Raw genomic sequence first — 27144 nt, forward strand, 5'->3', positions numbered from 1 at the left:
CTGGTCTATAGCCTCAATTGATCGAGGCATACCTGTTGAAACATCAAAAGCTGGTGGAGAAAACCCTTTGGAATAAAAGGTTGATTCTCAAAGAAGTTAACATATGAAACAAAGATTTTATCGAAAAAAGACTATAAAACACATTCCCTTTTAGAGTTTTATCCCAATACACTTAACGAATTTTGGAACAAGTTTATTTCGGTGAGGCCAAAGATTATGGACAAAACAAACACAATCAAACACTTTAGCTAGGAGGGGGAAAACTTGATCATTAGGAAGAAGAGATGAAATGGTGTGTTGTGACCAAGAACACTAGAGGGTATTGATTAATAAGATAACAAACAATCAAAACAGCATAAGGCTGGTAAAATTATGGAAATTCATGGCCAAAGTAAGGATCAACAACTCCTAAAAGATGTCAGATTTTATTTCAACAACACCATTTTGTTGAGGCATATATGGGCATCATTTTTTTGTGGATGATTCATTTGCATTGCAAAGGGGGTGAGATTGAGATGACATATATTCTTTTGCATTATCTCAACGAAACACTTGAATTTTTTGTTGAATTGAGTTTCAACTGTATAATAAAAGGATTCAAAATATAGAGAAAATTTTATCTTTCATTAAAAATAACCAAGTTACTCAAGTACAATCATCCACAAAGATAACAAAATATTTTAACGGAGTTATACTAAGGATTTGAATAGGTGTCCAAACATTTGAACGTATCAATAAAAACGGACTAGAACTAGCCTTCTTGGAATGAGAAAAAAAATAAGAAAGATAAAAGGTAATAAAATAATTTTTTTATGATTTGACTAACAGACATAAGGCTCAAGGGAAATTTGGAAACAAACAAGACATTAGACATAGGAAAGGATGAGGATGTTGATGAAAAATCAATTCCTGGAACCTTGGTCAGAGACCCATCAACCATTGAGACAAACCAATTCAATAAGACAAGGAGATAAAGTGGAAAAATTATCTAAATTCTTAGTAAGATGTTCAAAGGCATTTGAAATAAATTATCCAAGGAAAGTGCTAGAGCATGTTTATGGAGTAAGGTTGAGCTAACTTCCACTCTTGCAAGAAGCTTACGAACTAGACAAAATACTCATTTAAATTGCGTGAATACTTGGTGTTATACGTAGCCTAGAAAATATCATAAAGTCTTTGGAGACTGTCATTGTTAGAATAAAATTTGGGACAAGTATCCCATATGATTGTGGCAGTTTAAAGATGAACCACATTGTTTATTGTCGATTCTTCCATACTATTAACCAACCAATTGAGTACTGAAGTATCTACTTTCAACCACTTTTTGTAACTAAGATTTTATTCATTAAAAGGAGGAGGTGACATGGTTAAGTGATCATCCAAGTCATAAGTGATGAGAAATCTCTTAGCAGATTGAGACCAAGGTAAATAATTGGAGATGCACTTTTAAAGGACAGTAATAATTTTCAAAAATTCATTTTTACTAAAGTCATGGGAAAAATAAGAACTCTTATCCATGATAAAAGTTGATATTTAGGAATTCAACTGAAAACAAAGCAAGTTAATATGTGCACAATTGCAAGCTTGAGAATAGATTCTTTTTACAACCACTTAAGCAAACTTAAACATAAACTCATGTAACTATGCTGAATTCAAAGATTCCAAGCGCAGCATACAAAAACACTTTTTTTTTTCCAAAAAAGAGATTAAGAGTGATATAAAAAAATGGCTTAAACATGATTCAAAAGGACCTCATAATTAAGGGGTTTTTGTTAAGTTGTGGAGCCTAATTAACACTTTACCCTCTGGCGCGGAACGGCCTTCGCGGTAAGGTCGCCATGGGGGTTGGAAGGGGGGTGGGGAGCCCTTGCGGGTTCATGATATATTAACTATTGTGTCATTAAGGGTAGTATGGAGATTTCACACTTGTAATCCAGTTGCCCTAATTTTTTCTTTATATATGGGGGCGCCATTGTTAGAGTTTTATCACCTTGACGAGTATCATCATCCTGAGGAGCATCTGGAATTGCAGTCCGAGAGGTTAGAGAAAAACACCTGTAAGTGTATGTGATTTCTCTTATAAACTATTTCATCTTTATAGTGGATTACTATAGCAGTAGAAGATAGGACGTAGTCTCACCTTGAGGCAAACCTGTATAAATTTTGTTTGTTCTCGTGCTTGTTTTTCCTTTCTTCTGCGATTATTATTATTGCTCTCGTTAGTTTGGAACATAACTCAATGGTTGGAAATTCCCAAACCCTAAATTACCAACAAAAATTATTAAAACTCTCAAGCTAGGAGGAGACTTAAATGCCACTTTAAGAGGAGTTTTTGAAACTTAAAGGACTATGCAAATTGACCAACAAAATTGTGTTTGGCACGGATTTGATGAAAAACGAAAAAAAAATTAGCCTTTGAGCATGACTCTCTCTCTCTCTCTCTTGCGTGAACAAAAATTACATCTACAACTCTTGCTTAATTCAATAAAAAAACTTGATAGATTAAGACAAAAAAGGGTTCAAACTAGGCTTACTATAATTTATCTTGGATAGAAAAGAGATTTCTCAATCACTTGTGTAGGTTGATTTTGAAAAAAATATGCATTGAAGGTTTGCATGGCAAGAGGTCACCCTGCCTAGCTTGCATGAGATTTTTTTGTAGCATCTTAAAATCTTAACCCTATAATCCTTGTTTTGATACTATGTTAGATTTTAACATTTATCTCATTGTAAAGCTTAAGGTTAGAGAAGAAGAGAGGAGATGAGCAACTACAACTGAGTGAAACAAAGAAGAGAAGCAGGAGATGAAGAAGAAAGCTCGAATTCTTAGAGAGAGCCCTTAAGATTTGGTAGGGTTAGCTCATCTCTCTCAATATATTATAAGGTCTTGGAGAAATTAGAAGAGTACCCCTTAGCCACTTAAAGAGAAAATAAACAAGTATAAAAATTAACCACATCATAATCTCTCAAAAGTCACTTGCAAATTTTGGAGATTTATCTTGCCTAAATGGAAGGCTTTATTCTCATTTTGCAACTTTTTTGGAAAGGGTCATTCGGGTGACTATGATGTGGTCATACAGTCCTTGTTATACTCTTTTCTTCTTCTGGGAGTTTGCCTTCTTTGGGTTGGACATTTAGAAGATTTGCTGAAGGGACGCTCTAATGGCTTTAAAATGGACAGAGAGAGAAATAGTAGCTCTGGAAAGGCGAGAAGGCAGCCCGCAGAGGCATAGAGCGCTTAGCGGGCACTGGTCGTCTATTCTAGTGACCGATTAGGATCCGAATACTGGACAGGTTCGACGTCAGCATCGGCAGAGGCGTATGGTTCTGAATTTTCCCCCAAATCAGGGGGTGAATGAACCCTACGATCACACTTATCCAACGGGTCTGATAAACCTCGATTATTCAACGGTTTGAGATGAAAATTGGGTTTGTTTCTGGAGAAATAAAGTTTAAAAAGAATTGAAGCGCCTAGTCTCCTTGCTCTCTTCGTCCTTTCCTTCCTCTTTGCTAGAGCGGCAAGAAGGACGAAAGGGCCTCCATGAAATCGAATTCAATACCTCTATCCTGCTTTCTCCTCTCTCATCAGAAGCCTCTCTCCCCATAATGATGAGGGGGGAAAATGAGGCCTGATGAGAGGGGGAAACAGCAGGCTTGAGATATTGAATTTTTCCAAGACGGTCTTCATCGCGCGAGAAGATCCTATCCTTTCTTCCCTTCCGTATTTTTCGTTTTCTCCATTCTGTTCTTCTCGATCGTCACCTTGCATACCGGAATTTTTTCTTTTTCAAATTTTCGTGGCACCATCCAGAGATTCAGCGTGCTGTTATCTTTTTCCCTCATTGGTGTAGAGTTTGAATTGGCGTTGTTGTACGACCTTCGCCTTTTTTTCGGCTTCTTCTCTCTGGTCTTTCGTTTTTGTTCTTCCTTGTTCAGTCATGCAGAGCCGCTACGCTCTGTTTTTATTCTTTTTGTCTCTCCCTGTTTTTCTTCTCTTGTTTTTCTTCGTTTTCTTTTTTCTTTAATTCTGCCTTCTTCTTTTCTCGGCACAATGAAGTGCTTTGAAGCCCTCTGTTTCTTGTGTTTTTTTTCTTTTTTCTTGTTCTCTCCAAAGCGCTCTGATCCCTGATGGAACTGTTCACCGCCGTCGTAACATCTCCTCGGCTGGGCCTCGGGGCCCCTTCCCGCAGAAGAGAGCGCCTCAAGGGGGAAGAAGAGAATTCATACTGGTACCTACGCTTTATCTCTGAATATGTCTTTAACTAGTTTTGTTTTTACGTCTTTCTTTTCTGTTTGCTTTTTTTCATTCCTGATGTCTTAATGCTTCCGCCTGTTCTACTATAGGGTTAGAGTTACACGTTTATGGTTTCTCTTTAAATTTACTCGCTCTTGAGAAAAACAGCTCTGGCATTTCAGAATGGATTTCGAAGTTCTTCGGCCATATTTCTGATGGGTCTCGCTGATTTCGAAGTTTGGAAGTGGAGAATGTTTTGGCAGCTGCAAGAGGAGAGAGAGATTCGGTGGATAGCCTGGAGGCCGAGCTGCAGGAGAATCTGGTTAAAACTTAAAATGGTTGGTGGGCGAATTATCATCCTTGTCATTGTTGCTTTCTGGAAAAGTGATGCTTACCCTGATTCAATTTCAATAGGCATTTTGATTGCAATAGCTGTAATTACTCTTTCTCTATTGTTGTCATCTTCCTCATGACTATTGAAGATACTGCCTTAAGAGATGCTGATTCAGAATCATTGCCCAATTTAGGGCCTTCCTCATTCCTTTTTTGTACAAATCAAATCTACTGTAATCAATTGTAAATCCCTGTAATTGGGATATCACAGTTATAAATTAATGAAAGAAAAATACCCTGATCAGTGTGGTGAATTTTTTGAAATTCTTCTCAATTCTTCTCATGGTATTAGAACTATACCTGGATTAACATCCTGCGATCCTCAATGGCGTCCAATTTTTCTTCAGATCTCCTCCCGTTCAACACCTTGATTCATATGATCACCATCAAGCTTTCATCTTCAAATTATCTCCTCTGGAAGAGTCAATTTCTTACCCTCCTTGACAGCTAAGGTTTGATGGGCCATGTAGACGGCACTCTTGTGCCACCAACTCTGTTTGAGTCTCCGACCTTTCAAATGCCAAATCCCAAATTTTTGGCATGGAAGGCAACAGACCAGTGCCTTCTCAGCCTTCTGTTGTCGTCTCTCTTAGAAGAGGCCATGGCAGAAGCCGTTAGCCTGACCACATCCCGTGAGGTGTGGATTGCCCTCGAAAACACCTTAAGCCACCGATCAAAGGCCCGTGAGATTCGTCTCAAAGACGACCTCCAACTGATGAAGCGCGGCACTCGTCCGGTCAGTGTCTATGCTCGAGCTTTCAAAGCTCTGTGCGACTAGCTTCACGCCATTGGGCGTCCCATCGACGACACCGACAAAGTACACTGGTTTCTTTGCGGTCTTGGCCCCGATTTCTCCAGTTTCTCCACTGCTCAAATGGCGCAAACACCTCTCCCTTGTTTTTCGGACCTCATTTCGAAGGCAGAAAGCTTCGAAATTTTTCAGAAGTCGATGGAATTACCGGCGACCTCCACTACTGCATTCACGACAAATCAGACCTCCTCTTCCCGTTTCAGCAACTCCTCTCACCCTAATCGTGGCCGAGGACACAATCACAACCGAAACTCCGGCAATGGCATGCGCAACTCCTCCAGCCACGGCCACAACGGTGATTTCTCTCACGGTTAGGTCGTTCCAACCCAACCCACCGAGATGCCAGATTTGCCGTCAGGACGGCCATTACGCTGATCTGTGTCACCAAAGGTATTCTCCGTAGGAGCAATCGGCGCAGCTTGCCGAAAATTTCAATTCGACGCTCTCTGTGTTTAAACCAAATGACGCGTCTGATTGGTTCGTGTACACAGGAGCTTCGGTCCACATGACTCCATCCCACTCAACGTTGGATCAGTCTGTCTCCTACACGGGTAAGGATCGTGTAATTGTAGGGAATGGGGCGTCCCTACCTATTACCCATACAGGTCATATTTTCCCTTCCCCAACCCTCAAACTGTTAAATGTCTTAGTTGTTCCGCACCTTACTAAAAATCTCTTGTCTATTAGTAAATTAACAAATGATTTCCCTTTATCTGTTACGTTTACTAATGATTTTTTCACTGTTCAGAATCGTCAAACGGGAAAGGTGGTGGCAACCGGTAAACGTGATGGAGGCTTATATGTGCTAGAGCGTGGAAATTCAGCTTTTATTTCTGTTTTGCAAAATAAAACTCTTCATGCATCATATGAATTGTGGCATGCTTGTCTAGGTCATGTGCATCATTCTATTCTTTCTTTATTAAATAAAAAAGGTCAGTTTTTTCTTACTTCTTTATTGCCATCTCCTAAATTATGTGACACGTGCCAACTTTCCAAAAGTTATCGTTTACCTTTTTCTCGAAACTAAAAAAGGTCGTCTCATGTGTTAGAGTTAATTCATTGCAATATATGGGGTCTGTCTCTAGTAACGTCACATTTGGTGTTTGTTTACTATGCTTTATTTGTTGACGATTTTTCTCGGTTTACTTGGCTTTACCCATTGAAATTGAAATTTGATTTCTATGATATCTTTCTGCTCATATTAAAATTTTCCAAAGTGATGGTGGTGCAGAATTTACAAGTAATTGTTTTAAAAACCACCTTCGTCAATCTGGCATTCATCATCAACTTTCTTGTCCATATACCCCTACTCAAAACGGTCGTGCTGAATGAAAACATCGTCATATCACTGAAACTGGTTTGGCTCTGCTTTTCCATTCTCATATCTCTCCTCGTTTCTGGGTTGACGCATTTAGCATTGCTGCCTACATCATCAACCACTTGCCAATACCACTTCTCGGAGGTAAGTCCCCCTTTGAACTTCTCGATTGTTGTCTTCCCAATTATGCAAATTTCCATCCCTTTGGTTGTCGTGTTTATCCCTGCCTACGTGATTATATGCCTACAAATTTTCCCCGTGTAGTCTTTCATATCTCTTTATGGAGTATTGCTCATCTTATAAAGGTTTTCGGTTTTCGTTGTCTTGATCCCATTACTTCTAGGATATATATCACCAGACACGCTCAATTCGATAAGACATTTTTCCCCTCCTTAGCTTCTTCTCAGGCAACCCCTCTCCTCTCTCCAATTCTCCAGCTTTCTGGAACCCGGTCAATCTCCTACAGTTATGTCCCCATATCTTCTGATGCCTCATTCCCCACACATTACTCCATCCGGCTCCCGTCCATGTGTTATTTGTACTGATCCTATGGATGAGTCTTTGCAGGCTACTGATTCTCTTACAGGTCCGTCTTTGCCACCCCCAGATTCTGGTCCGCCTGGACCATTGCTCCTGTTTTTGCACTCCCGATGAGATCTCATCCCATGCTCACATGTGCCAAGACTGGTATTTTCAAACCCCGTCACTCAGCTGATCTTGCTTATTCTGGCTATTCTGGTCTCCTTTATGCTCTCTTGACCTCTACTGCGCCCAAAGGATTCAAATCAACTACCAAAAATCCTGCCTGACTTGCTGCTATGGATGAAGAAAGTCAAGCTCTACAAAATAATCGTACCTGGATTTTGGTACCTCGACCGGCTCATACCAATATTGTGGGTTCTAAATGGGTATTTTGGACAAAATATTTGCCTGATGGATCTATTAACGATTCAAAGCCCGTCTCGTCGCAAAAGGGTTTACACAAGTACCAGGGCTCGACTATACTGACACCTTCAGTCCTGTCATCAAAGCTACCACTATTCAAGTTGTGCTCTCTCTTGTTGTTACTAATCGATGGTCTCTCCGTTAACTGGATGTCAAAAATGTCTTCCTCAATGGTCATCCCAATGAACAAGTCTATATGGAACATGCTCCGGGGTATATTGATCCTCGCTTTCCTGCTCATGTTTGCAAACTTCAGATAGCTCTTTATGGCCTCAAGCAAGCACCTCGAGCTTGGTTTCAGCGGTTCAGCTCTTTCCTTACTCATCTTGGCTTCCACTGCAGTCGGGCTGACCCTTCGCTTTTCGTGTTTAATCGACACTCTGACATCCTTTATTTGCTTTTATATGTCGATGATATTATTATTACGAGCAACAACTCCTCTCTTCTTGATAACTTTGCTAACAAGCTTCATTCTGAGTTCGCTACAAAGGATTTGGGTTCCCTCAGCTACTTTCTTGGTCTTGAAGCTACACCCACCGCTGATGGACTATTTCTCAGTCAGCTGAAATTTGTGCGCGACATCCTTGCTTGGGCTCAATTACTTGACAGCAAGCCTGTTCACACTCCTATGGTGGTTTCTCAGCATCTATCCTCTGATGGTCAGTTATTTTTGGATCCTACTCATTACCGATCTCTTGTTGGTGCTCTTCAGTATTTGACTATCAAGTGTCCCGATATTGCTCATGCTGTCAACTCCGTCAGTCAGTTTCTCCACTCTCTCACTGCTGACCACTTACTTGTTGTTAAGCGTATTCTTCGGTATGTCAAAGGCACTCTCCATTATGGTCTGTCCTTCCGTCCATCTGCTTCGTCGGGATCTTTAGTTGCTTTTTCTGATGCTGACTGGGCCGGATGTCCTGACACTCGCCGCTCCACCTCGGGTTACTCTATTTACCTCAGTGACAACTTAGTCTCCTGGAGTGCCAAGAAGCAACCTACAGTTTCTCGTTTCAGCTGTGAGTCTCAATATCGTGCTCTTGCTCTCACGGCCGCTGAACTTCTCTGGCTCACAGATCTTCTTTGTGATCTCAAAGTTTTCATTCCCGAACAGCCTCTTCTTCTATGCGATAACAAAAGCGCTCTTTTCTTGAGCTCCAACCCTATTGTTCACAAGCGGGTCAAGCATGTTGAGTTAGACATCCACTTTCTACGTGAACTTGTTGTTGCTGGAAAGATTCGCACTCAATATGTGCTATTTTATTTACAGGTTGCCGATATCTTCACCAAAAGCGTCTCTCGGCCTCTATTTCAATTTTTTCGATTCAAGCTATATGTCTGTCCTAATCCGACGCTTAACTTGCAGGGGTCTGTTGAAGATACTGCCTTAAGAGATACTGATTGAGAATCATTGCCCAGTTTAGGGCCTTCCTTGCAGAGGTATTGATCATCCATTACAGGAGCTAATTAAACTCAATCATTCCTTTTCTATACAAATCAAATCCACTGTAATCAATTGTAAATCCCTGTAATTGGGATATCACAGTTATAAATTAATAAAAGAAAAGCACCCTAATCAGTGTGGTGAATTTTTTAAAATTCTTCTCAATGACCATTAAGTCTCACGAGATCACATTTTCTTTAATAGGCATAGCAAAAATCTTATTCTCTACAACCATAGTGCTTGATCTCTTGCACTATACCATAATCCAAAACATTCTTGGAAGAACTTTTAAACTTTCTTCAACTATTCCTCCATTGCTACAGACTTGAAAAACACTAAGAAATGCTACGTGATGGGGCTTTGAATTGCTCCACAGCAAGCACAGACATCTAAAAGATTTTGAGAGATACCCAAAAATCAGGTACATGTTTAGTAGAGCTGTCTCTACATATGTGGATTCCAAATCCCATTTTCTGTGACATATGCATGGATTTGAGGCCCTTTGAAAAGACCCATTAGATTTGCTCAGGCTTTGAAAAAGAAAGACATGATCAAACTCTTCATCAAGTTGAATGGTATGTGAGTGTCTTAAATTTGTTTGTAGCAGATAAAAATATATCTCTACATGCAATTTCAAAATGGTTGCTTCTATCTCTTATTGCATTTATTACTGGTTCCATTCAACTCCCTAAACCCATACTTATTATCATTGTTGGCATAGTTCAAGAAAATCATCATTCTGCTCCAATTGCCTTCATTTGCTTCAAGCCCACCACTAGTTCTATCTGAATAGTCAAGAACCAGATGGGCATTTTATGGGCATTCCTATTGCAAGTATTGCATAGAGAACTGAACAAGAACCAAGGGCCCGCGTAGGTAAGCTTCATGAATGGATGAAAGTTTAAACATTTTATAATCCAATTCAATGATTCATTTGACATATGCATGTATTTGAGGCCCTTTGAAAAGATCCATTAGATTTGTTGAGGCTTTGTAGGGTTGGAAGGCTTCCTTGTGAGTATTCTATGACTTTAATATAAATTGTTCCCCCTACTTTATGAGTTATTTTTGTAGAATACTGCTGTCATGAATTGGCAGGGCATCTGTAGCAGCTGCCTTCAGCTCTAGTATTTGCCAAGAGTTAAAGGAGACTTTCTTATGTTGTTTTAGAACCCAATTGTGGAGAAGTCTATTAGCCAAGTTCCACTTGTCTTGCTTCTCTGAAGTTTCAGTGATCTGAGAGCCCATCATAACCGCTAAAGCCACAATAATTAAATTCATGCAACATGCAATTTCAAATTTTGGAACACAGCCACTATGAAGGTACATGCAATTTCAAAATGGTTGTTTCTCATCTCTTATTGCTTTTATCACAGGTTCCATTCAACTCCCTAAACCCATACTTGTTATCATTGTTGGCATAGTTCCATTACAGATAACCCCCATCTTGATCTTAATTACAGATAATAATGCCACAATGCTCTGCAGAGATTACTAGTCTGATCCCCAAAACCAAATGGATAACAAGTGGCTGTGTAATTGTGATAAGAAGGGTTTATTGGTATCCCTCATCTGGGTTGAAATGTCAGCTTTTTTCAAATGAAGATTTAACTAGCTCATTCACAATTTTCAATGATCATGTTTCAATGCTAGCAATAATTATCAGAACTGTATTACAGCAACATGGACAAGGTAGGATCAAGTCAAGTAATCACAACTATAACTAACAAATAAAAAGAAAAAGGTTTTAGTGAATAAACAGGAACTGCTTTTCTAATAGTAAAATATCAAACTATAAACAAAATAGGAACATTCATCTGATAAAATCCAGTAAAATCAGGAAACATAAACTAAAATAAAATAAAACAAAAAAAAAGATTATAAAATAAATAATCTCAACCATAATGTTGTGGGTACACTGGAGCCCGACGGGCGTACTGGTGCCCCCACCACAATGACTGCATTTTCCTTTTTCTTCCAACAACAGACTTCTTATTCCCCTCTGTTTTTTACCAGAAAAAAACAAATAGTGACAGGGTAGTTTTTTTGTTGCTAGCATGTCACTTATGATGTTTGAGTTGACCAGATGAATTGCGGTGGAATGTGCCATTTTTATATACAAATATGGATTTTTATATTAGGATAAATATTTTTCAGTTTGTAATTCAGAAAATTCTCTAAAAATAACTAATCAATCTCGGATTAAAAACAACTACAAGAACCAGAATTAATCGAGAGGAAAAAGTTAAACTGGATAGATCTAAAAAACAGAAGAACATTATGTAGAAAGATGGCGGAGTTCAAAAGAGGGAACTAACCTTCTAAGACTCACGATAGAGGTGGAGGAATTCCTTTGAAATTCTTTTTGAAAAAACTTCATCCAAACAGCTTTCCTCGATCGAATTTGTCCTAAAGAGTGGAGAAGTTGTTCGTACGATTGAGACGGGAGATCTTCCTTCATCACAATAACGATGGAAGAAGAAGGAATGTCACATAAACTAGTAAAATTACAGCGGCGATGTTGCCAACAAAGTTCTCTGCCTGAACAAAATGCAGGGAGATCGACCGCTGACCTATAAAATGAGGAGTAAAATTACAGCGGCGATGTTGCCAACAAAGTTTCCATCTAAAAAATGTTCGATTTGCGAAGAAAGAAATGCATTCAACTTTCAAGTGGTACAAAGCATGGCCTAAAAGGAAGAACTTGCAAACCGACACAACACATCAAATGAACAAGACAATGGGAATTTCCCCAACCATATCGTTGCGATCGAGTTCGACACCGTGTAGGACTTTGAATTCGGAGATATCAACGATAATCACATCGGTATTGATGTCGAATGCTACGGTGTCTGCCGGAGATGTTAATATCCAAAGCCGTAATATGATTCAGACCAGGGAGATTTAACTTTATTAAGATTGTTTTATTTAATTTTTAATTAATAAAGTAAGTTAAATAATTTTAAATTTTAAAATAAAAATATTAATTTAATTAAATATAAAAAATTTATACCTAAAGTTACTTTTTTACAATATCTTAATTATCACTCTTAAATTAGTAATTTAATATAATATTAAAAATTATTAAAATAATAAATAATTAAATAAGATATTTTAGTTTAGTCTAAATTAATATAATAATTAAAATTTTAAAAAATATTAATTTAATTAAATATAAAAAATAATATCGAGTTCTCTAGATATAACTAACATAACTTTAGTTTTATTTCTTAGGGGTGAATAAAAGGGTTAGACCCCTGGAATGTCCTAGAAGCTAAAAGCCGCAGCGAGCGCTCCGGCTATTTAAAAGATGGCGGCCGAAGGTGGCGCTGGTGCGAATTCGGGCGCAAGGACGGATACCATGGAAAACGACTTCGATATGGAAATGGAGATGGCTAGAGCCCCAAATTCTGTTGACGCCGGTGACCCCTTCCAGAACGTCAGAAACTTGCTAACGGTGGCTCGCGAACTCATCGCTCAAGGGAAACCTTCACTGGCTCTCCAAGCGGTAAATCGCACGACTTCTGACTGATCTTCTTGTTGCGATTATGATGTTTGCCGTCTCTTGATGTGGCAATGCCGAGTTCGGGTTTCTGGGTCTTCTATTTTTCTCATTTGTTGGGAATTGGGAATGCCCTTTGACTGATGAATTCAGCTTTTCTTTTCCTTGTGCTGCACATTCTTGTCTTGATTCTCTATTCCTCCGGACAAAATCTTGCCTGATGAATCTTGATTCCCTTTCTTGGCCATGCGAAAATGGGGATGATAATGTTGGTAGCATTCTTGGTTATGGCTATGGGCGATTCATTTTGACTAAGCTAGTATTCCCAAGTCCGAATTTCTCTCTCTCTTTCTCCACCTATGTCCATTTTTTTTTCTTATATAGTTGCTAATGGTCCAACTGAACTGGATATCGCATTCTTACGAGACATATGACGAGCAGGGTATACACTATTATTTGTTTATATATGGGCTTACACTATTAAATCTTTATCCCTCGATGAGAACATGTTTACACAATATAATGTCTAATTTTATCTTCTCCCATCTTAGAATGTTTACGTTCGTACAGGCGGTATGTCTATGGAAATGTGGTGCAGTAGACTCCCTTACACATTCAGTTCTTATGATCATATGTGACGCCGTATCACCCTATATATCTCTTAAAAATTTCCAAGGAAAGCAAAATACGACTCTTTAGGATAGATCTTACTTTCTCTCACTCAGAGGCAAGATGCTGTGATTCGTTTTCATGCTGATAGCGTGTGTTCTAACTCTGAAAAAATTAGTCATTTAAAGGTAAATGGCTCTCTTCTTAAATTCCTCATTCTCCTGTTATGCAAACTACTCCTTTTAGGAATAATATGGATATATGGTCCTCGTCAGCCGCTAATACTTTAGTATCTAAATGCCTTGAAGAGTTCAAAATTTCTTATAAAATGGAGTCATCTGCTTAGTAAGTGCAACTTAGATATGCATCAAGTTCTTTTAAGTAAATATTATTTTTGATGTATTTACCTTTTCAAAAAAATATGTATTTTTTTATAACTTTAATCGGTTTCTGAGTTTTGACAGTTTTTGAACTTATCATATCTTGATCTAGGTTAGGACAACAGTTGTGGTGCCTTGTGTTGGGAACCAATCAGATGCTTCGCTCTTGCATTGAACTTGGTGACATTAACATGAAACTGTTGACTGGATTGATCATCTCAGTTCCATGAAGCCCAAGATACCAGTAGGTAATACTTTTGGCTAGATCTTATCTCCAAAATTTAAATGGTTGTACTAAAAGAATATCATTTAATAGTCATTACTTGTACCAGTCTTCATATGCAAACATTTCTTGCATATATGAATATTATTCAGCTGTCTTTTTGTAAAGAATGACTTCTTTCCGAGAACTCTTGAGTATCACAGCAGAATTGGAAAGCTTCACTATGCATCTCAGTCAACATTTTTAAAGTTCCTTTTTTAGTAAAAACTCATAAAGTGTGATACATCATCACTTCTTCAAGTTTTTTTGTACCAATTGTGAATCAATTTCAGTTCGTAGAAGAATGCACATTCTTATTATTATCAGACATATTGACTGGTAGATTCTACTTCAATTGGCTTCAGTTCTAAATTTATTGGTTTTTTGGTTGACCTCATATTTCCAGTTTAGACTGATATTATCACAACCGAGCACAAAAAAATTGAGGAAACATGTTAGGCAAATACCAAACTCAGTAGTTGGCATGTTCTGATGAAGTGCAGTTCTTAAGTGTAAGAGTGTAATTGTTACGTGAGAAGCCTCTTATCAGAACAATTACGTTTTGTCAGGAATTCTATTAGGTCCTAAGAGTTCAACTTTTTTAAGTTTTTCTATATATAGCTCATGTTCCTTTCTGAAAGTTACAAACCTTCTGACATTTCGTGTATTAGTTTATTGTGTGCCTGTATATTACATATTGTTCTGCCAGATCTCACAAATCCAGTGCCATTATATCTTGTACAAAACAGCACCATTACTCAGTAAACTCTTTTTTAGAATGTTTATTGTTAGTAAACATCACCTGCTTCTTTAATGAATTGGCTGTCTAAAAGAAAAAAAAGAAAAAAGAGATGCCCTCTCGTTTTTCATTTTTGGTAAAGTTTGCTATCTGACGTCAATTTTTTCTACCTCACTATTCCTGCATCTACCAGATAGAGAGAGAAAGCTCTGCTATTGGACTAATCCCTTCTTTACCGTAACTTCCATCATGTGGATTTCATGTGGTCTAGTTTCTGCTAATCATGTCATGAATTCGTCACATGATACTTTATTTTGTATATGGATTTCACTCCCTGAACCTGTGACGTTTTTTGCATGATGAGAAAGTGGTTTGTTAGAAAGCGAAGAAATAATCCGAAGGAAGAAACGTACAAGAGATGAAATACAGCGAGATCTTAGGCAAATAAGTTGCTATGAAATAGGAGTAACTACTAAAGTGTTTGAGATGTAGTACCTCAAAATGCGATTAATCTAGCTGAAGAATATCTGCGGGCAAAAGATCACTCCAAAATCACCCATTTTTATAAAAGAAGAAAGAAGAAGAAAACTCATTTTAAAGATGCTTGAATTTCCTATTTTGAGCTCAAATTCCAAGAATAGAAAATTTCTGTAAGTTGCAATTTCTTGTTTGCAGCTTGCTGAAGTTAGTGATTTTACTAGACAATTAACTTACATTTTTATGGGAAACATCTCTCAGATGGTAATTTGCTATTTTGATTAAAAGCTTCAATTAGAAAGTCTTGTTTTAAGTAGTAGTTTCCTCTCTTAAGTATGGGTCTTTGTTTCTAACCTGGGGAAGTGGTTAGCAATTCTATAGTTCAAAGGTTGTTCTCTTCAACTAGTTGTTGATGGGACCTTCAAGCTAATGAACCACGAAGGCTGTTTGAACTTCTAAGAGAGTAGTCTTGCTAGAACCGATTTGAACTTGTCTGTTTAACTAAGTTGAACTGAAACCATGGTCCTTTCAGATTTTTAGACAGTAGGCGACCGGTTTCAGTAAAAAATCGGAAGAAGTGTCTACCCAAATCAGTTCAATCCTGAAGTGGATTGGGTGGACCAGTCCGGTTCAATTAGATAACAGCAAAAACAATTGTGATGGAGGAAGGATCTGAAGTGCCAACCTTCTGCATGCATGTCTGGATATGTAAACAGCCTCCTCAAACGCTGTTTGGAGGCATAAGTGGAAAAAAATAAAAGACATTCTATAAACTTATTGGTGGCATTTAATTTTATTGGAGGAAGGATTTGTCGTCAATCTCTGATTACTTGAGTAAATATCTAATTGCCCAGCTAAATCACTGTTTTGTGCTTAAATGTAAAGACTAATAGAAGACATCCTTTTTGGTTCAACCACTAGTTGAACCTGGTCTAACCAGGTTAAATGGAACCTGGTCATCCTTTTAGTGTGATGGCTTTGTTTTCTAAAACCATTATAGGAGAATGAATTTAGGAAATGGGCCTGGATCTACATGAAGTGCGAGAAGTGTCATGGGCAAGACTGTTTGCCTGAATGGAGCTGATCATGACAGTCTGAACTTGCAATATTGATAGAACTCAATGACATTCTGCTTCAACCCTAACTCTTTGAGGCAGGGTTCTCAACTCTACTTGCATCATTTTTTCACTGGCTCTACCCTGCTCAGCGGTCTGATCTGTCCTTTCTGAGTATTCATTTGACTTGTTTTTCATTCAAAGAAGAAAGACAAAAAAACTAAAGGAAGATAAATTACCTAGAAAGAAAGTAAGAAAAGAAAAGAGACTCTGTCATCTGGTGCTGTCATCCATACAGTTGAAAGTAGAAACTCAAATACTCTGATTGCCAGCAAGTAAATGATCTCCTCCTGGTAAGTCTCACAACCAGGTTGAGAATAGCTAGTATTTTTTATTTTATTTTATGTTATTCTCTTTTTGGGAACCACAATGAATGAGACTGAGAACAAATAGAGACCTCCTTGATCTGTTCTCTCTTTACTATTTGCTAGGGCGACTAACTGAGTGAATCTGCAACCATTTCTGCATCATCAACGTCAAAGCTTTGAGCTGTCATCTTAGGTCGGCCAAGTCAGAGATAATGACTTCATTGTGCTTCCGTTCACTATGATGTCTCACTTTGAATGCCTCATATGAGAATATGAGAGTTGGTCAAGTAAAGTTATGAAGCTCATGTGCCATTGGTGCAGTTATTCACTTATTTGTTGTAAAAATATTTTGAAAAAACTATGATGCTTTGCCAACCATCTTATAATTTGTTATTACCCTTTCTGTTACTGAACATTTTCTTGATTAACTGCGCTGCATTAGTTAATGGCATGTTATGTGGAGGGATTTTATATTATTGCCCAGAATTGCATAGATTGATTTAAAGCTGAGCTGTGAATCAGTTTAGCATATGAGGCTCCGTTGTCTTAACTTAGATTTTATGTAAGGTTTAGCTGTATACACAGAAAGCTTTTCCCAAAAAGGAGCATCCCCTCTGAGTCATAAGTTGCTGTCAATTATTGTACTGTGTCCAGAGTTGATATTTCTTGAACATCATTACTTGCCAAAACAAATAATAATTCCAGTACTGGTGGACGGACTACTTTTGTATTGAGAAAGAATGTTTTAAAACCTTGTCTAGTCCTGTTGGTTGAAACGGTTTGATGGCAGCCCAAGACAAGACTGGGTCTTATTTTCTTCGCGCCTTTGAGTTCTGGCCTGGTTGATCTGTTTGTCGTTCACTGTATGACCCAACCCAGCAGGCTTCTATATCTTCGTGGTTGAGGATGACAAAATGTGGAGTATAGAAACTTGAAGCAGTGCCCTAGTAGGTAATATGTGAGAAAGCAACCATTAGGCTGCAAAAAACAAGATGACAGTAACTCCTTTCACTTGTAAGTTGTGTTAATAGGGTATATTATAGTTCGAAAATAATTTAAACATTCTCAGGTTTATGTTTTTAAGTCATAATGAGTTTTAGATGGTGTAATTAGTCTTATTGTTGTTCCAAATTTATTTCTTTTATTCTATTCTAGACTTTGGCCTTTGGTTCACATGTGTGTGTGTGTGTTACAGAATTTCATCAACTTATTTGGATTATTATTGTAATTCCAAGCACTTTAACCTCCACTGTGTGTTTGGATCAAGATTTTTTGTCGAAACAGAACAGGGATGATGGAAACTTGAACAGCATGCATGTAGGCTTTTGTGAATCTAGGAATCCTTAGGAATTTTTAACCATGACGTCTGTTTTATATTGCCCCTTCTTCCAGGTTGTCAGGCCGTCCATTCCACTTTACCTCACAAAATGGCAATCTATATGTTTAGGAGCAAAGTGCAGTGTCTAGGTCTTCACAATGTCTTTCATGGATTAGAATGTACAATGAAATATATTTATAATATTTTCATTTATAGTATTTTTGTGAAAATACTGGACATGTTTAGTTACTCTATGCAGAGTGTAAACTTCACCAATTGTTTCTCCTTTTCTATGGCTCTTCCTCTCTAAAAATCTCTGTTTGAATTTTGCTTTTGCTTGGTTTCTCTTATTGTTGATTTATACAGGAAAAAAAAATGCAATACTGACAGTCTACTACTGTACTAGGTTGTGATGGTTATGAGGTCTAATGGTGGGGAAGCTGCAGTGTTTCAAACCCTGAACCGTGCTCGGGAACTTTATAGAAACAGATTGCAAGCAAATGCTGCAGCAGATGAACTGGCTTCCTTGTTTGCTGAATGTGCTATAGCTGAAGCGCTGCCAATAAAATCTGATCCACTGCCTTCTGCTTCAGGAGGCAACCAACCTGAGGTGATACCCGCTGTACATGAATCTTCTATACTTGCTGAAAGTGGTAGAACGCAAATAGTTTTGGATGCCTTTTCTGATGGGAGCAGTTTCATCTGTTTGCAATGTGGTGGTCTAGTCAGCAACCAACGCAAAGAGGAGCACCTTGCCTACTGGTGTTGTGGGAGCAGATCGTGAGGAGGTATCAAATCTGAGCACCTGATTGCGGGTGACCCTCTTATGTAAATTTCTGCTTCTGGGCTTGTAACCTTAGCACTCTTTGTATTGCTTTCAGCTCAAGAATCCCAAAATATTACAAGGCAATGCAAATTGTTACTATAAAAGACTCTGTACTTCAATTGCAGGTTCTTGTGTGTGTTTATTTGGCTTTTTCAGCATGAAAGGCTCAAATCTTGTCTAACATCTGAGATACAAATGGCAAAGTTAGGATGAATTGAATGCCATAGATCCTTCACTATCAAGCTAAATACCCCTGTAATATCATTGAAATCATCTGTTCTGCAACTAAATTGTGCAAGTTAAGTATTATTAGGATTTGTTTTTTAAATAATGGGAGTTAATGAATACGAGTTTATAAATGTGGTACGGGATTCATCTGCTGATTTTCATTAATGTTGAATTTAAAACTCCATGTTTGAAACTTTGAGCAAGATGGGAGATAGAGAAGAGGGGAGAGAAGAGAAAGAAAAAAGCAAAGAGAGCTCAGGTAGAGAGGAGAGGAGATATTTTCACAAATTTGAGAAGATGAGATGTTGATTGAAGGTTTCAATTTAGATTTTTTTATATTATTTTTATTACATATTTAGGAAAAAATTTCAATCAATTTTTTATTACATATTTAGGAAAAAATAACCAATTTATGTGATATTCTTAGAGGTATGTAAGTGACCATGCTTTGGTTTATAATTTTTAATGATCATTTCTATTTTTATTACTATTTAAATAATTATATTTAGTTGATTTTTTAAAATACTAAATCATTATAACATATTATTTTTAAGATAATTTTAAGTAAATATTAGTATAATTAAAAATATGCTAATAGAATTGTTATGTTTATACATGGTCAGTAAACAGTTCCTAACAAATAGCAGTCATTGATGATTCAAAGTCTATTACAAATATATGAGAAAGATAAGGTTAATCTACACTTCCATACAAAAAGGTGCCTTAGAACAAGCGGGGATACATGAGAGATGTGATTAATATAATCCTAACACCTTCTCCTCATGGATGAAAATTGAATTTCCTTTGACTTATTTCGGATTGACCATTACAATAAATTCTTTAATAGAGAGAGAGTATGATTTATTAACAGCTCAATGCCAGCACCACTCCTTCTACGAGTTCCAATTCATCGTGGCAGAGAGATTTTGAGATCAAGACCAATGTCCATGCCGTTGTAAGCAATCGGAGAATACATCCATAGATCATCTGAGCTCAAGAGCTGTACAGAAAAAGGAAATAAATCAGCATTCTGGTAATGCTCCAGACAGAGTCAGGAACTTCCTGATGCAAAGAATGATAAAGATTGTTTCTGTTTTTTTCTGTTCAGTTTACCTTAATCTGGAGTTGCAGGAACTTGACATACTGGACTGCTTCCTCGAGCATCGTACTGATGTCAACCTGAAGAAAAATCACAAAGAGAGAGGAATTAGTCGACTGGTAATGACGAACTAGTTTGTTGTTAAGAAACCAGCAAATGTGATTATCAATAAGCTTACTTTAGTTCCATTTGGGACCAGACTCTGTAAAATCCGCAATCGCTCGTTTATCCTTTCTCTTCTCTTCTGCAAAGAAACGAGAAGAGCTCTTCTGTAAATTTATGAACACAATGATGCTGCAAGAGATAAGGAAATGGCTTTCTGGGTTGTGGGAATTACTCTTGCGTAGAGACTCTGAGGATCGGTTGCAGACCCTTTGCTAGCTTTTGTTTTGCCATTTATACATCTGGAACTCGCTCCTCCTCCATTCAACTCTTGGGAGGCGTTGGAATCATCCTCCGAAGAGTAGCTGCCGGAGGTATGCGCATTCAAAGCGGCATTGCTATCTTCGCCATCAGCTGTCCTTGCTGCTCTCTGATTCTTTCTGGATTGTGCAGTTCTCCCAGTACTCTTATGAACCTGCATTGGGCTTTTGATCAGTGAAAAGACAAAACAAAAACAACCCAGAATTTCAATCATTTCGACTGATACACACATCTGCACAAACCCGAGTCTTCTTGTTGGGACTCTCTGCAAGATTGGCCGAAGTACTACTGTCTGGAGTTGCCTTCTCCGAGTCAGGCACCTGGAATTTCCTCTTAGTCTGCCAAATCCGGTGGGGAAGACCAACTTCTACCGACGGATTTGAGCCGTACTCTTCCTGAGTAGTGTTACCAATCAACTCTTCGTTCAAGCAAAAAGACTCATCCAAGAGATTGTTAGTAACGTCCTGGAGCTTTGGGCAGGCGCTTGGCTCATCTCCCACCAAGCAAAGCTCCATCAGTGAGCTACTGGAATCATTAGAGTAATAATTTACGTGGGCGGAGCAGGGGTCAGTGCTAGCCTGAGGCCCCCTGTAGGTGTTATGATACATGGAGTGATCTTCATCAACTCCCACCATGTTGGTAGCCTCGTGAGCCGGCCAGAAGGCGGTGGGCTCCTCGTTCATAAAAGCGTAGTTGCCGAGCAGCTGCGCCATGAAGTCGGCCTCGTCGATGGACATATTCCCGGCGAAGGAGCTGCTCCAGTTCACTTCAGAAATCGCAGCACCGGTGACCTCCATCTTTGCAGGAGAGAAGGGAGTGTTGTGAAGTGTGTTTTACGTACACCGAGCGTCTCCAAGAAGAGGTCGCTTGGAGAGACCAGAAGGGATAGGAAACATACTTATACCAACAGCTCCAGGGAATGTTGCAGCTCGATTGACTTACAGTTTCCTTACATTATTAATTCATAATCATTAAACCCGACGATCTCAGTTCCCACCAGAAGTAGTAGGCCCTACACGCAGTACAACTCACCAACTGACCAAGTTCAGGCAATAATAGACGCAGAAAAAGAGAGAGAGAAGAAGAAGAAGAAAGCAACCTGGGGACATGGACATGACTCCTCAGTGCTCAGACCGTCTGAGAGGACAAGATCAGAGGATAAAAAATTGAAGAAGGGGGAGTTTAGTTGAAAAGAAAGGTCTAATGCAATGATTGAAACGGATAAACAGGGAGATCAAAAGGGGATTTAAGGGGAGCGAAGAAGGAAGAGTCACGTTTGTGGGAAATGAGAGAACGTGGGTGGAGTAGCAGAATAAGAAAATGGAGAGGGAATTCTGTTGGGGAATTTTTATGGGAAGATCGACGGAGAGAGATCGTGGAGAAAGTTCTGACATTCTGTGCTCATCCAACGGAGGGCCGTATCCGCCGGGTGCGATTCTTGTCGGCTGTGGAGGCAGGAACCTAACCGGTGTCTCCGCCTGATTTAGTCGTATTAGAATCATACGATCCAGAGCTCTTCGTTCTCACAGTGACGACTTGAGGAAGAGAACACACGAGGAAGTAGCTCAATTACGCTCGGACCGGCCATGAACCAGGGGGATTTGTTCTTAAAACCCGGCCCTTGCTCCACTGTAAACAATAAAAATATTTTTTATATAAATTTAATTTATTTATTAATACAAATTTTAAATTAGAATTTTCCACTAAAATTCAATGAATTCTTTTAATAAAATCATTTTTTCTTAATTAAATGCTATAAATTGAATTTAGTAACATTCTAATATTTTAGTAAAGAGTTAACTGAACCGCTTTTATTTAAAGTTCCAAACCGGCTACGAAGCAGGAAGGTTCGGGCCTGCCACGTGTTCTTAAAGTGACAAAAATGATCCTGACAAAGGTAGAATTTCCCGGACAAGCCTACTTAAAAATTTTAGCGGAGGGAATAATGACGACTTTTGTAATTCTATCTAAATTCAGAAAAATACGTATTTTCTCCAAATTTACAGCAGAAAAAACAGGGTCAACCGCTACGAAATCCAGCTTAGCTTACCCCAGATCTGAATTTAAATTCCTCTAATCTAACCTGTAACCCTAGATCTCTCCAAATTTCCGTCAAGATTTCCCCCAAAACGATTGGGATTTCAGAGGTAATCTACTACATTAACCGAAATAAACCAACTGTATTTTTTTTTCCCGAGTTTCTAACTGAACAGAAATTCCGGCAATCTTCCCGGGTGCGTTCTATTAAAATAGCCGGAGATTGGAGCTGGGTTCTTTTTCATATGTTTTACAGAATGAGTTGTGAGGATCAAGGAAGCTTCTCCCTGGTCCGCGATACTATTCCCTTCACTGCCGGCCACTGCACGATCTCGGGAGAAACGGGTTTAATCAAGATTAAACATCCCAAAAATTCCTAACAGAAACGGAGAATCGAGAGACCGAATGCCCACCAGAGGATAAAGAAACTCTAATTCGGCCGGCGGTGCACGATTGGATCTCCAGAGCTGTCGCCTGCTATATGTTCGATTTTTTTACTAAGAGAGCGAAGTACAGCCCTTTGTACCAATTCTCTGGACTGGTGAGTTCATTTCTGGAATCCTTATTCGAGTCAGATGAGCTCTCTCAGAGCCACATGTAGAGTTGGGCATGTGGTTAGTAGAAATTCTGGGTGTTCCACATACCAAATCTCTGCACAGGTGGCTGAACTGGTGGGAGAGATCCTGGGGTGCTGCTGCCCATTATTCCCTGCACATTATCTATTTGTTCAATTCCCACCTGAGCATTGTTTCCTCTAGATAAATGTTTTCTTTGTCTTGTCTGGATAAAGGCTATTAACTTGACTCTTAACTGTTGTTAAGCCAAGGGGATTACTGTCTGCCGTTAAACGAGTAGCTGTTAAGCTATTTGTTTATATTACAGGGATTGGGTGTTGTTGAAGCTCAAAATTGAGTTCAATGAATCTGGTTTCCATTATCATGTCAACTAGTTACACAACCTGGTCTTTGCTAGGGAATCAAACTACATGTGGATTCTTTATTGTCTAAATTGTTACTATTTTGGAATCTTATGTTGGAACCTGTTCAGTTAGTCTAATCTTTAAACCAATTTAGTGATTCATGGTTATCTCAATTTCCACAGCCAATGTGCATGCATAGATGTGCACTTCGGTAGTTCTCAAATCATTATTCTTTACTTAATATCGAGTTATGCAGGTTTATGCAGGTTTCCATGAAAACAATTGAAGAACAAACAACAAAATTGCAATTGTAAGACGAAGCTGGTAATGAAACTGAATCTTTGAAGATGGCTTAGTCAAACTCCCAACAAAATTGAATTGATTACAGGAGTAATCTCTTCTAAACGACGAAAGGCCTTCACCACTACCTTCAGTTGTGCAACAAATCTCCAATGATCAGGTGACAGCTCCTGCTTCCATTTTAAACTGAAATATTGCATTTTAATGAAGGACTGAAAGCATGATTAGAGATGATAACTAAATATTGCATTTAGATTAAATGATTCTTTTATTTTGGTTAATCAACTCCTAGTCCTCATGTCAAAGGCTTCCATTCTAACAGACTGGTTATTATCATTATATGAAATGGAGAAATATTAAGATAATCTCCATGAAAAACTCCTCCAAGGGTAGTTAAATATTGCTGATTATTATTTTAATGAAGGACTGTTGAAAGAATAGCTCTGTTTATCTTAATGGTTTGTTTAATGGAAATGTTTGAGCTGTTGGCAGTAGTAAGAGAGAGACACACACACACTCTCCCCTACCACATTTTTTGTTTTTAAAAATTTATGAATATTTTAATAAGTTTTAGAGGTCACAATGGTCGTGCATTAAAATATAGAAATTGAGTTCTGGTAAATAAATTATTAATTAATTACATTTTTCAACCTGAACAAGCCTTAAAAAATGTAAATAATAATTGAAAACCCCATGAAGCTGAAGAGAAAGCAGAGTGGTTTAAATTTTAATCTTTGATTATTCTCTCTTTCCTCTTGGACATTATAAATTTAAAGGACAATTATCTCCTTAGAGCAGCCAAGAGTCACTAATTAAATACATCTCCTTGACGTGTCATTTTACCAAACACTTATCTTGATTAAATTTATGGGTGTGGGCGGTCTAGTTCAGCCGTTATTTGACTGAATCATCCATTTTTTTATGATTTCTTATTAACATTATTGTAGTTGGTTATGGTTATTGGTAGGGTAGGAGACCCTGGGCAAGGGGTGGCACGCGTTAGGGGAGTCCAAAGGAGAACGTGTTGCAGGCTGGAAGTGAATGCTTATGTCACTTTCAAGTTCCAACTCCATGCTTCCATAAGGGTTTAGCATGGCTGAAGCTCGCTCACAATGTTGAAGGTAATATACATGTAAGATGATTTAACTCATGAAGCAGCTATACGTATCCATGTAGTTGCTACACCATCAAATAAAGGGGATAATTGTTCTAGTGTCTTTTGCTCTTCTATGTCGTCTTTAAGGCTGTGTTTGGAACACAAAAAGTGGAGAGAAAATAAAAAGAAGAGAAGAAAAGAAATGAAACAAGCAACCTTCTGAGTGAGCCAGAAAGATGTTTAACACAACAAACAAGCAATACAAGGTCATTTATGTGAACAATGAAGAGAGAGAAAGCTCTCTTTAGAGTAGGTTCAAAATGGTTAAATGACTAAAGAAATAAAAAAAGACCAATTAAATATGATTGTTCAAATGACCCTGCATGCATTCAAGTTAAGCAACCCAAGAGAGTTGCAAAAAGATATTCAAGGCTTCAATTTGGCCAAGATGGTCTCCAAAATATGTACATGCCCTACCTATGTAATTAATACTTCACAAAGAAAATTTTAAGTATTTTCCCCGCATTTTAGTCAATATTTTACAAAAGGACAAAATATTGAGAATTTGTTTACTTAAGTTGATTTCACCCTAAAACTTTATACTCTCTATTGCCAAGGCTCTCAAGACCACTCTTGGACACATCCACACTTTGAAATTAATTTTGAAGTTCTAATTTGAAGACCACTCTTGGACACATCCACACTTTGAAATTAATTTTGAAATTCTAATTTGAAGATTTGAGAAGCCACCTCCCAAGAAATTAAGTATGTGCAAGTTATTTTTTTAAATTATTTATTTGCTTAGCATAACATCACTAGAATCTTTACATCGTTACTTTAAATCATAGTATTTTTTTCTTACCAAAATTTTTTTTTAATATTGAAGTGGCATTTGTATAGTATAAACAATTTGGGGTCGATTTTCGAAAATTCAAAGTGCATATTTGCTCATACTTTGAAATCAATACACAATCAAGTAAATCTGAACTAAATATCTTCTATTTTGAGATCTTATTATTATTCAGATGTCTATGAGCCTGAATTATAAAATCAGTATTGAAACTGAGTTGTTGTTATGTGTGTCTCCCTAATTTAAAAACCAATCTTGGATTTCTTACAAACTTTAATTTTTGAATTAACTCATTAAAGACTTATTGAGTTGTTGTTACATAGTATAGGCACATAAAATTAGTTGTGTTTATCTATTTATGTTTAGATTGTAAAATTTACCTAATCATGAGGTATTTGTAAAGGGTTGAACTACAACCAAGTGACTCTTACAAACTTTGGTCAAACTTGTTGTAGGAAAGACTATCTTTCGTATCAACTAGATTGATAGAAGTCTTTGTGGTTGTAGATTAGCTGTAATCAGCCATTGTGAGTCTAAGCTATGTTGTTTCATTGGTTGTTGAAATTCTTTGAGGATAAAGGATGGAAAACCTTGTTTCCTGTTATATGTTTTAAGTCCTTATGTAGGCAAACATTGCTTAAGATCCCATATGGGTCTAAGTAAGTGTACCTAGTTATTGTTGACCGTAAGTCCTTGTGTGGATCAATGTTGCTGAAATCCCTATGACAAGATCGCCTAGTGAATTGTTGACAAATTCCTTTTGTATGTCTAGGCAAAAGTGTCTAGTTAACTACTAGAAAATCCGTTTGTGAACCTAAACTAGAGAGTCAAATCTGTTTTAAATCTATGTGAAAATTAGTTATTATGGTCAATTAAGTTACATAAGTCCTTATGTGGACAACGTTTCAATTGACTTAAGTGGTAATTTAATACAATTGTCATTTAGCTTCCAAACATAGTCAATTAACTTTAAAGTATAAACACCTTGAAAGTGGATTAACAACTTGAGTTTGAATTATAAACCCAGATAAAATAGAGTGATTTTAAAATCAACTTAATGCAAGCTTGATGACTTATTTGTAGTAGACTAGGCTTCAAGTGTGCTTGACTTTAAATTTTTGAAATGAATTAAAATTAAAATTCTTTTTTCTTGTGTGTTATCTATTGTGAACATTTGATGTTGAACTCAAACTCATATATAGCGTATCATTCCCTCAACAAAGTGACTTTGGCCTTCACTATATGAATCACCTTGTTAGTCTAGCTATATATACAAATGTTGAATTCTAAGATAAATAAACATGAGAAAAAACTTACCATTTTTCTAATTCTTGTTAATTTGTCTAGTTCAAATTACATAAGTTGAATCTTAATGTTGTGGACATGAATAATCTAGAAGTATTATTTGTCACAATGAATAGAGTGCATTAGGAACTCCCAGGATTTGAAATAAGAAACAGCCAAAACAAATGTGAGTCTTAAGTACCTAGGGTTTTCAAATCTTGATAATCTCA

At 37.7% G+C, this 27144-nt stretch overlaps 3 protein-coding genes and 1 long non-coding RNA gene across 6 annotated transcripts; 3 read left to right on the forward strand and 1 right to left on the reverse strand.

Moving 5' to 3' along the window:
• The first annotated feature begins 7897 nt into the window (after positions 1-7897).
• On the forward strand, positions 7898-9103 carry LOC137952148 (uncharacterized mitochondrial protein AtMg00810-like). The gene has a single exon (XM_068799215.1). It carries the CDS (start codon positions 7898-7900, stop codon positions 9101-9103), a length of 1206 nt encoding a protein of 401 aa, XP_068655316.1.
• Positions 9104-12389: 3286 nt separating this feature from the next.
• LOC137951773 (uncharacterized) lies at positions 12390-18849 on the forward strand. Of its 3 annotated transcripts, none has more exons than XM_068798667.1 (3): positions 12390-12650; positions 18259-18462; positions 18578-18849. In XM_068798667.1, exons 1-3 carry the CDS (start codon positions 12453-12455, stop codon positions 18659-18661), a joined length of 486 nt encoding a protein of 161 aa, XP_068654768.1. In that variant the 5' UTR covers positions 12390-12452; the 3' UTR covers positions 18662-18849. The 3 variants fall into 3 exon arrangements, with proteins under 3 accessions (XP_068654768.1, XP_068654767.1, XP_068654769.1); XM_068798668.1 differs by adding an exon at positions 13746-13881 and having other exon boundaries at positions 12569-12650; positions 18259-18849; XM_068798666.1 differs by having other exon boundaries at positions 18259-18849.
• Positions 18850-19813: 964 nt separating this feature from the next.
• On the reverse strand, positions 19814-21225 carry LOC137952150 (transcription factor bHLH84-like). The gene is made up of 5 exons (XM_068799216.1): positions 20671-21225; positions 20343-20582; positions 20184-20249; positions 20020-20085; positions 19814-19906 (listed from the first exon to the last, which is right to left on the reverse strand). Exons 1-5 carry the CDS (start codon positions 21223-21225, stop codon positions 19814-19816), a joined length of 1020 nt encoding a protein of 339 aa, XP_068655317.1.
• A 1260-nt stretch (positions 21226-22485) lies between these two features.
• LOC137951054 (uncharacterized) lies at positions 22486-24875 on the forward strand. The gene is made up of 4 exons (XR_011112095.1): positions 22486-22575; positions 22682-23006; positions 23641-23844; positions 24652-24875. It is a non-coding gene; the product is annotated as an uncharacterized lncRNA (long non-coding RNA).
• Positions 24876-27144: the final 2269 nt, after the last annotated feature.

Source organism: Aristolochia californica, unplaced genomic scaffold, assembly GCF_029961685.1.
Source record: "Aristolochia californica isolate CCGP_79_NKW_82.1479 unplaced genomic scaffold, dmAriCali1.0.hap1 SCAF_15, whole genome shotgun sequence".
Classification (NCBI taxonomy): Eukaryota; Viridiplantae; Streptophyta; class Magnoliopsida; order Piperales; family Aristolochiaceae; genus Aristolochia; species Aristolochia californica.

What these genes read in the sequence shown, in the direction of transcription:
- LOC137952148 (XM_068799215.1), top strand. Translation starts at nt 7,898, where the DNA reads ATGGAACATGCTCCGGGGTATATTGATCCTCGCTTTCCTGCTCATGTT.
- LOC137951773 (XM_068798666.1), top strand. Translation starts at nt 12,453, where the DNA reads ATGGCGGCCGAAGGTGGCGCTGGTGCGAATTCGGGCGCAAGGACGGAT. An exon ending in CTTCACTGGCTCTCCAAGCG is followed by an intron (nt 12,651 to 18,258) that starts GTAAATCGCACG and finishes CTACTGTACTAG; the next exon opens with GTTGTGATGGTTATGAGGTC.
- LOC137952150 (XM_068799216.1), bottom strand. Translation starts at nt 21,225, where the DNA reads ATGGAGGTCACCGGTGCTGCGATTTCTGAAGTGAACTGGAGCAGCTCC. An exon ending in GTCCCAACAAGAAGACTCGG is followed by an intron (nt 20,583 to 20,670) that starts GTTTGTGCAGAT and finishes AGCCCAATGCAG; the next exon opens with GTTCATAAGAGTACTGGGAG. An exon ending in TGGTCCCAAATGGAACTAAA is followed by an intron (nt 20,086 to 20,183) that starts GTAAGCTTATTG and finishes ATTTTTCTTCAG; the next exon opens with GTTGACATCAGTACGATGCT.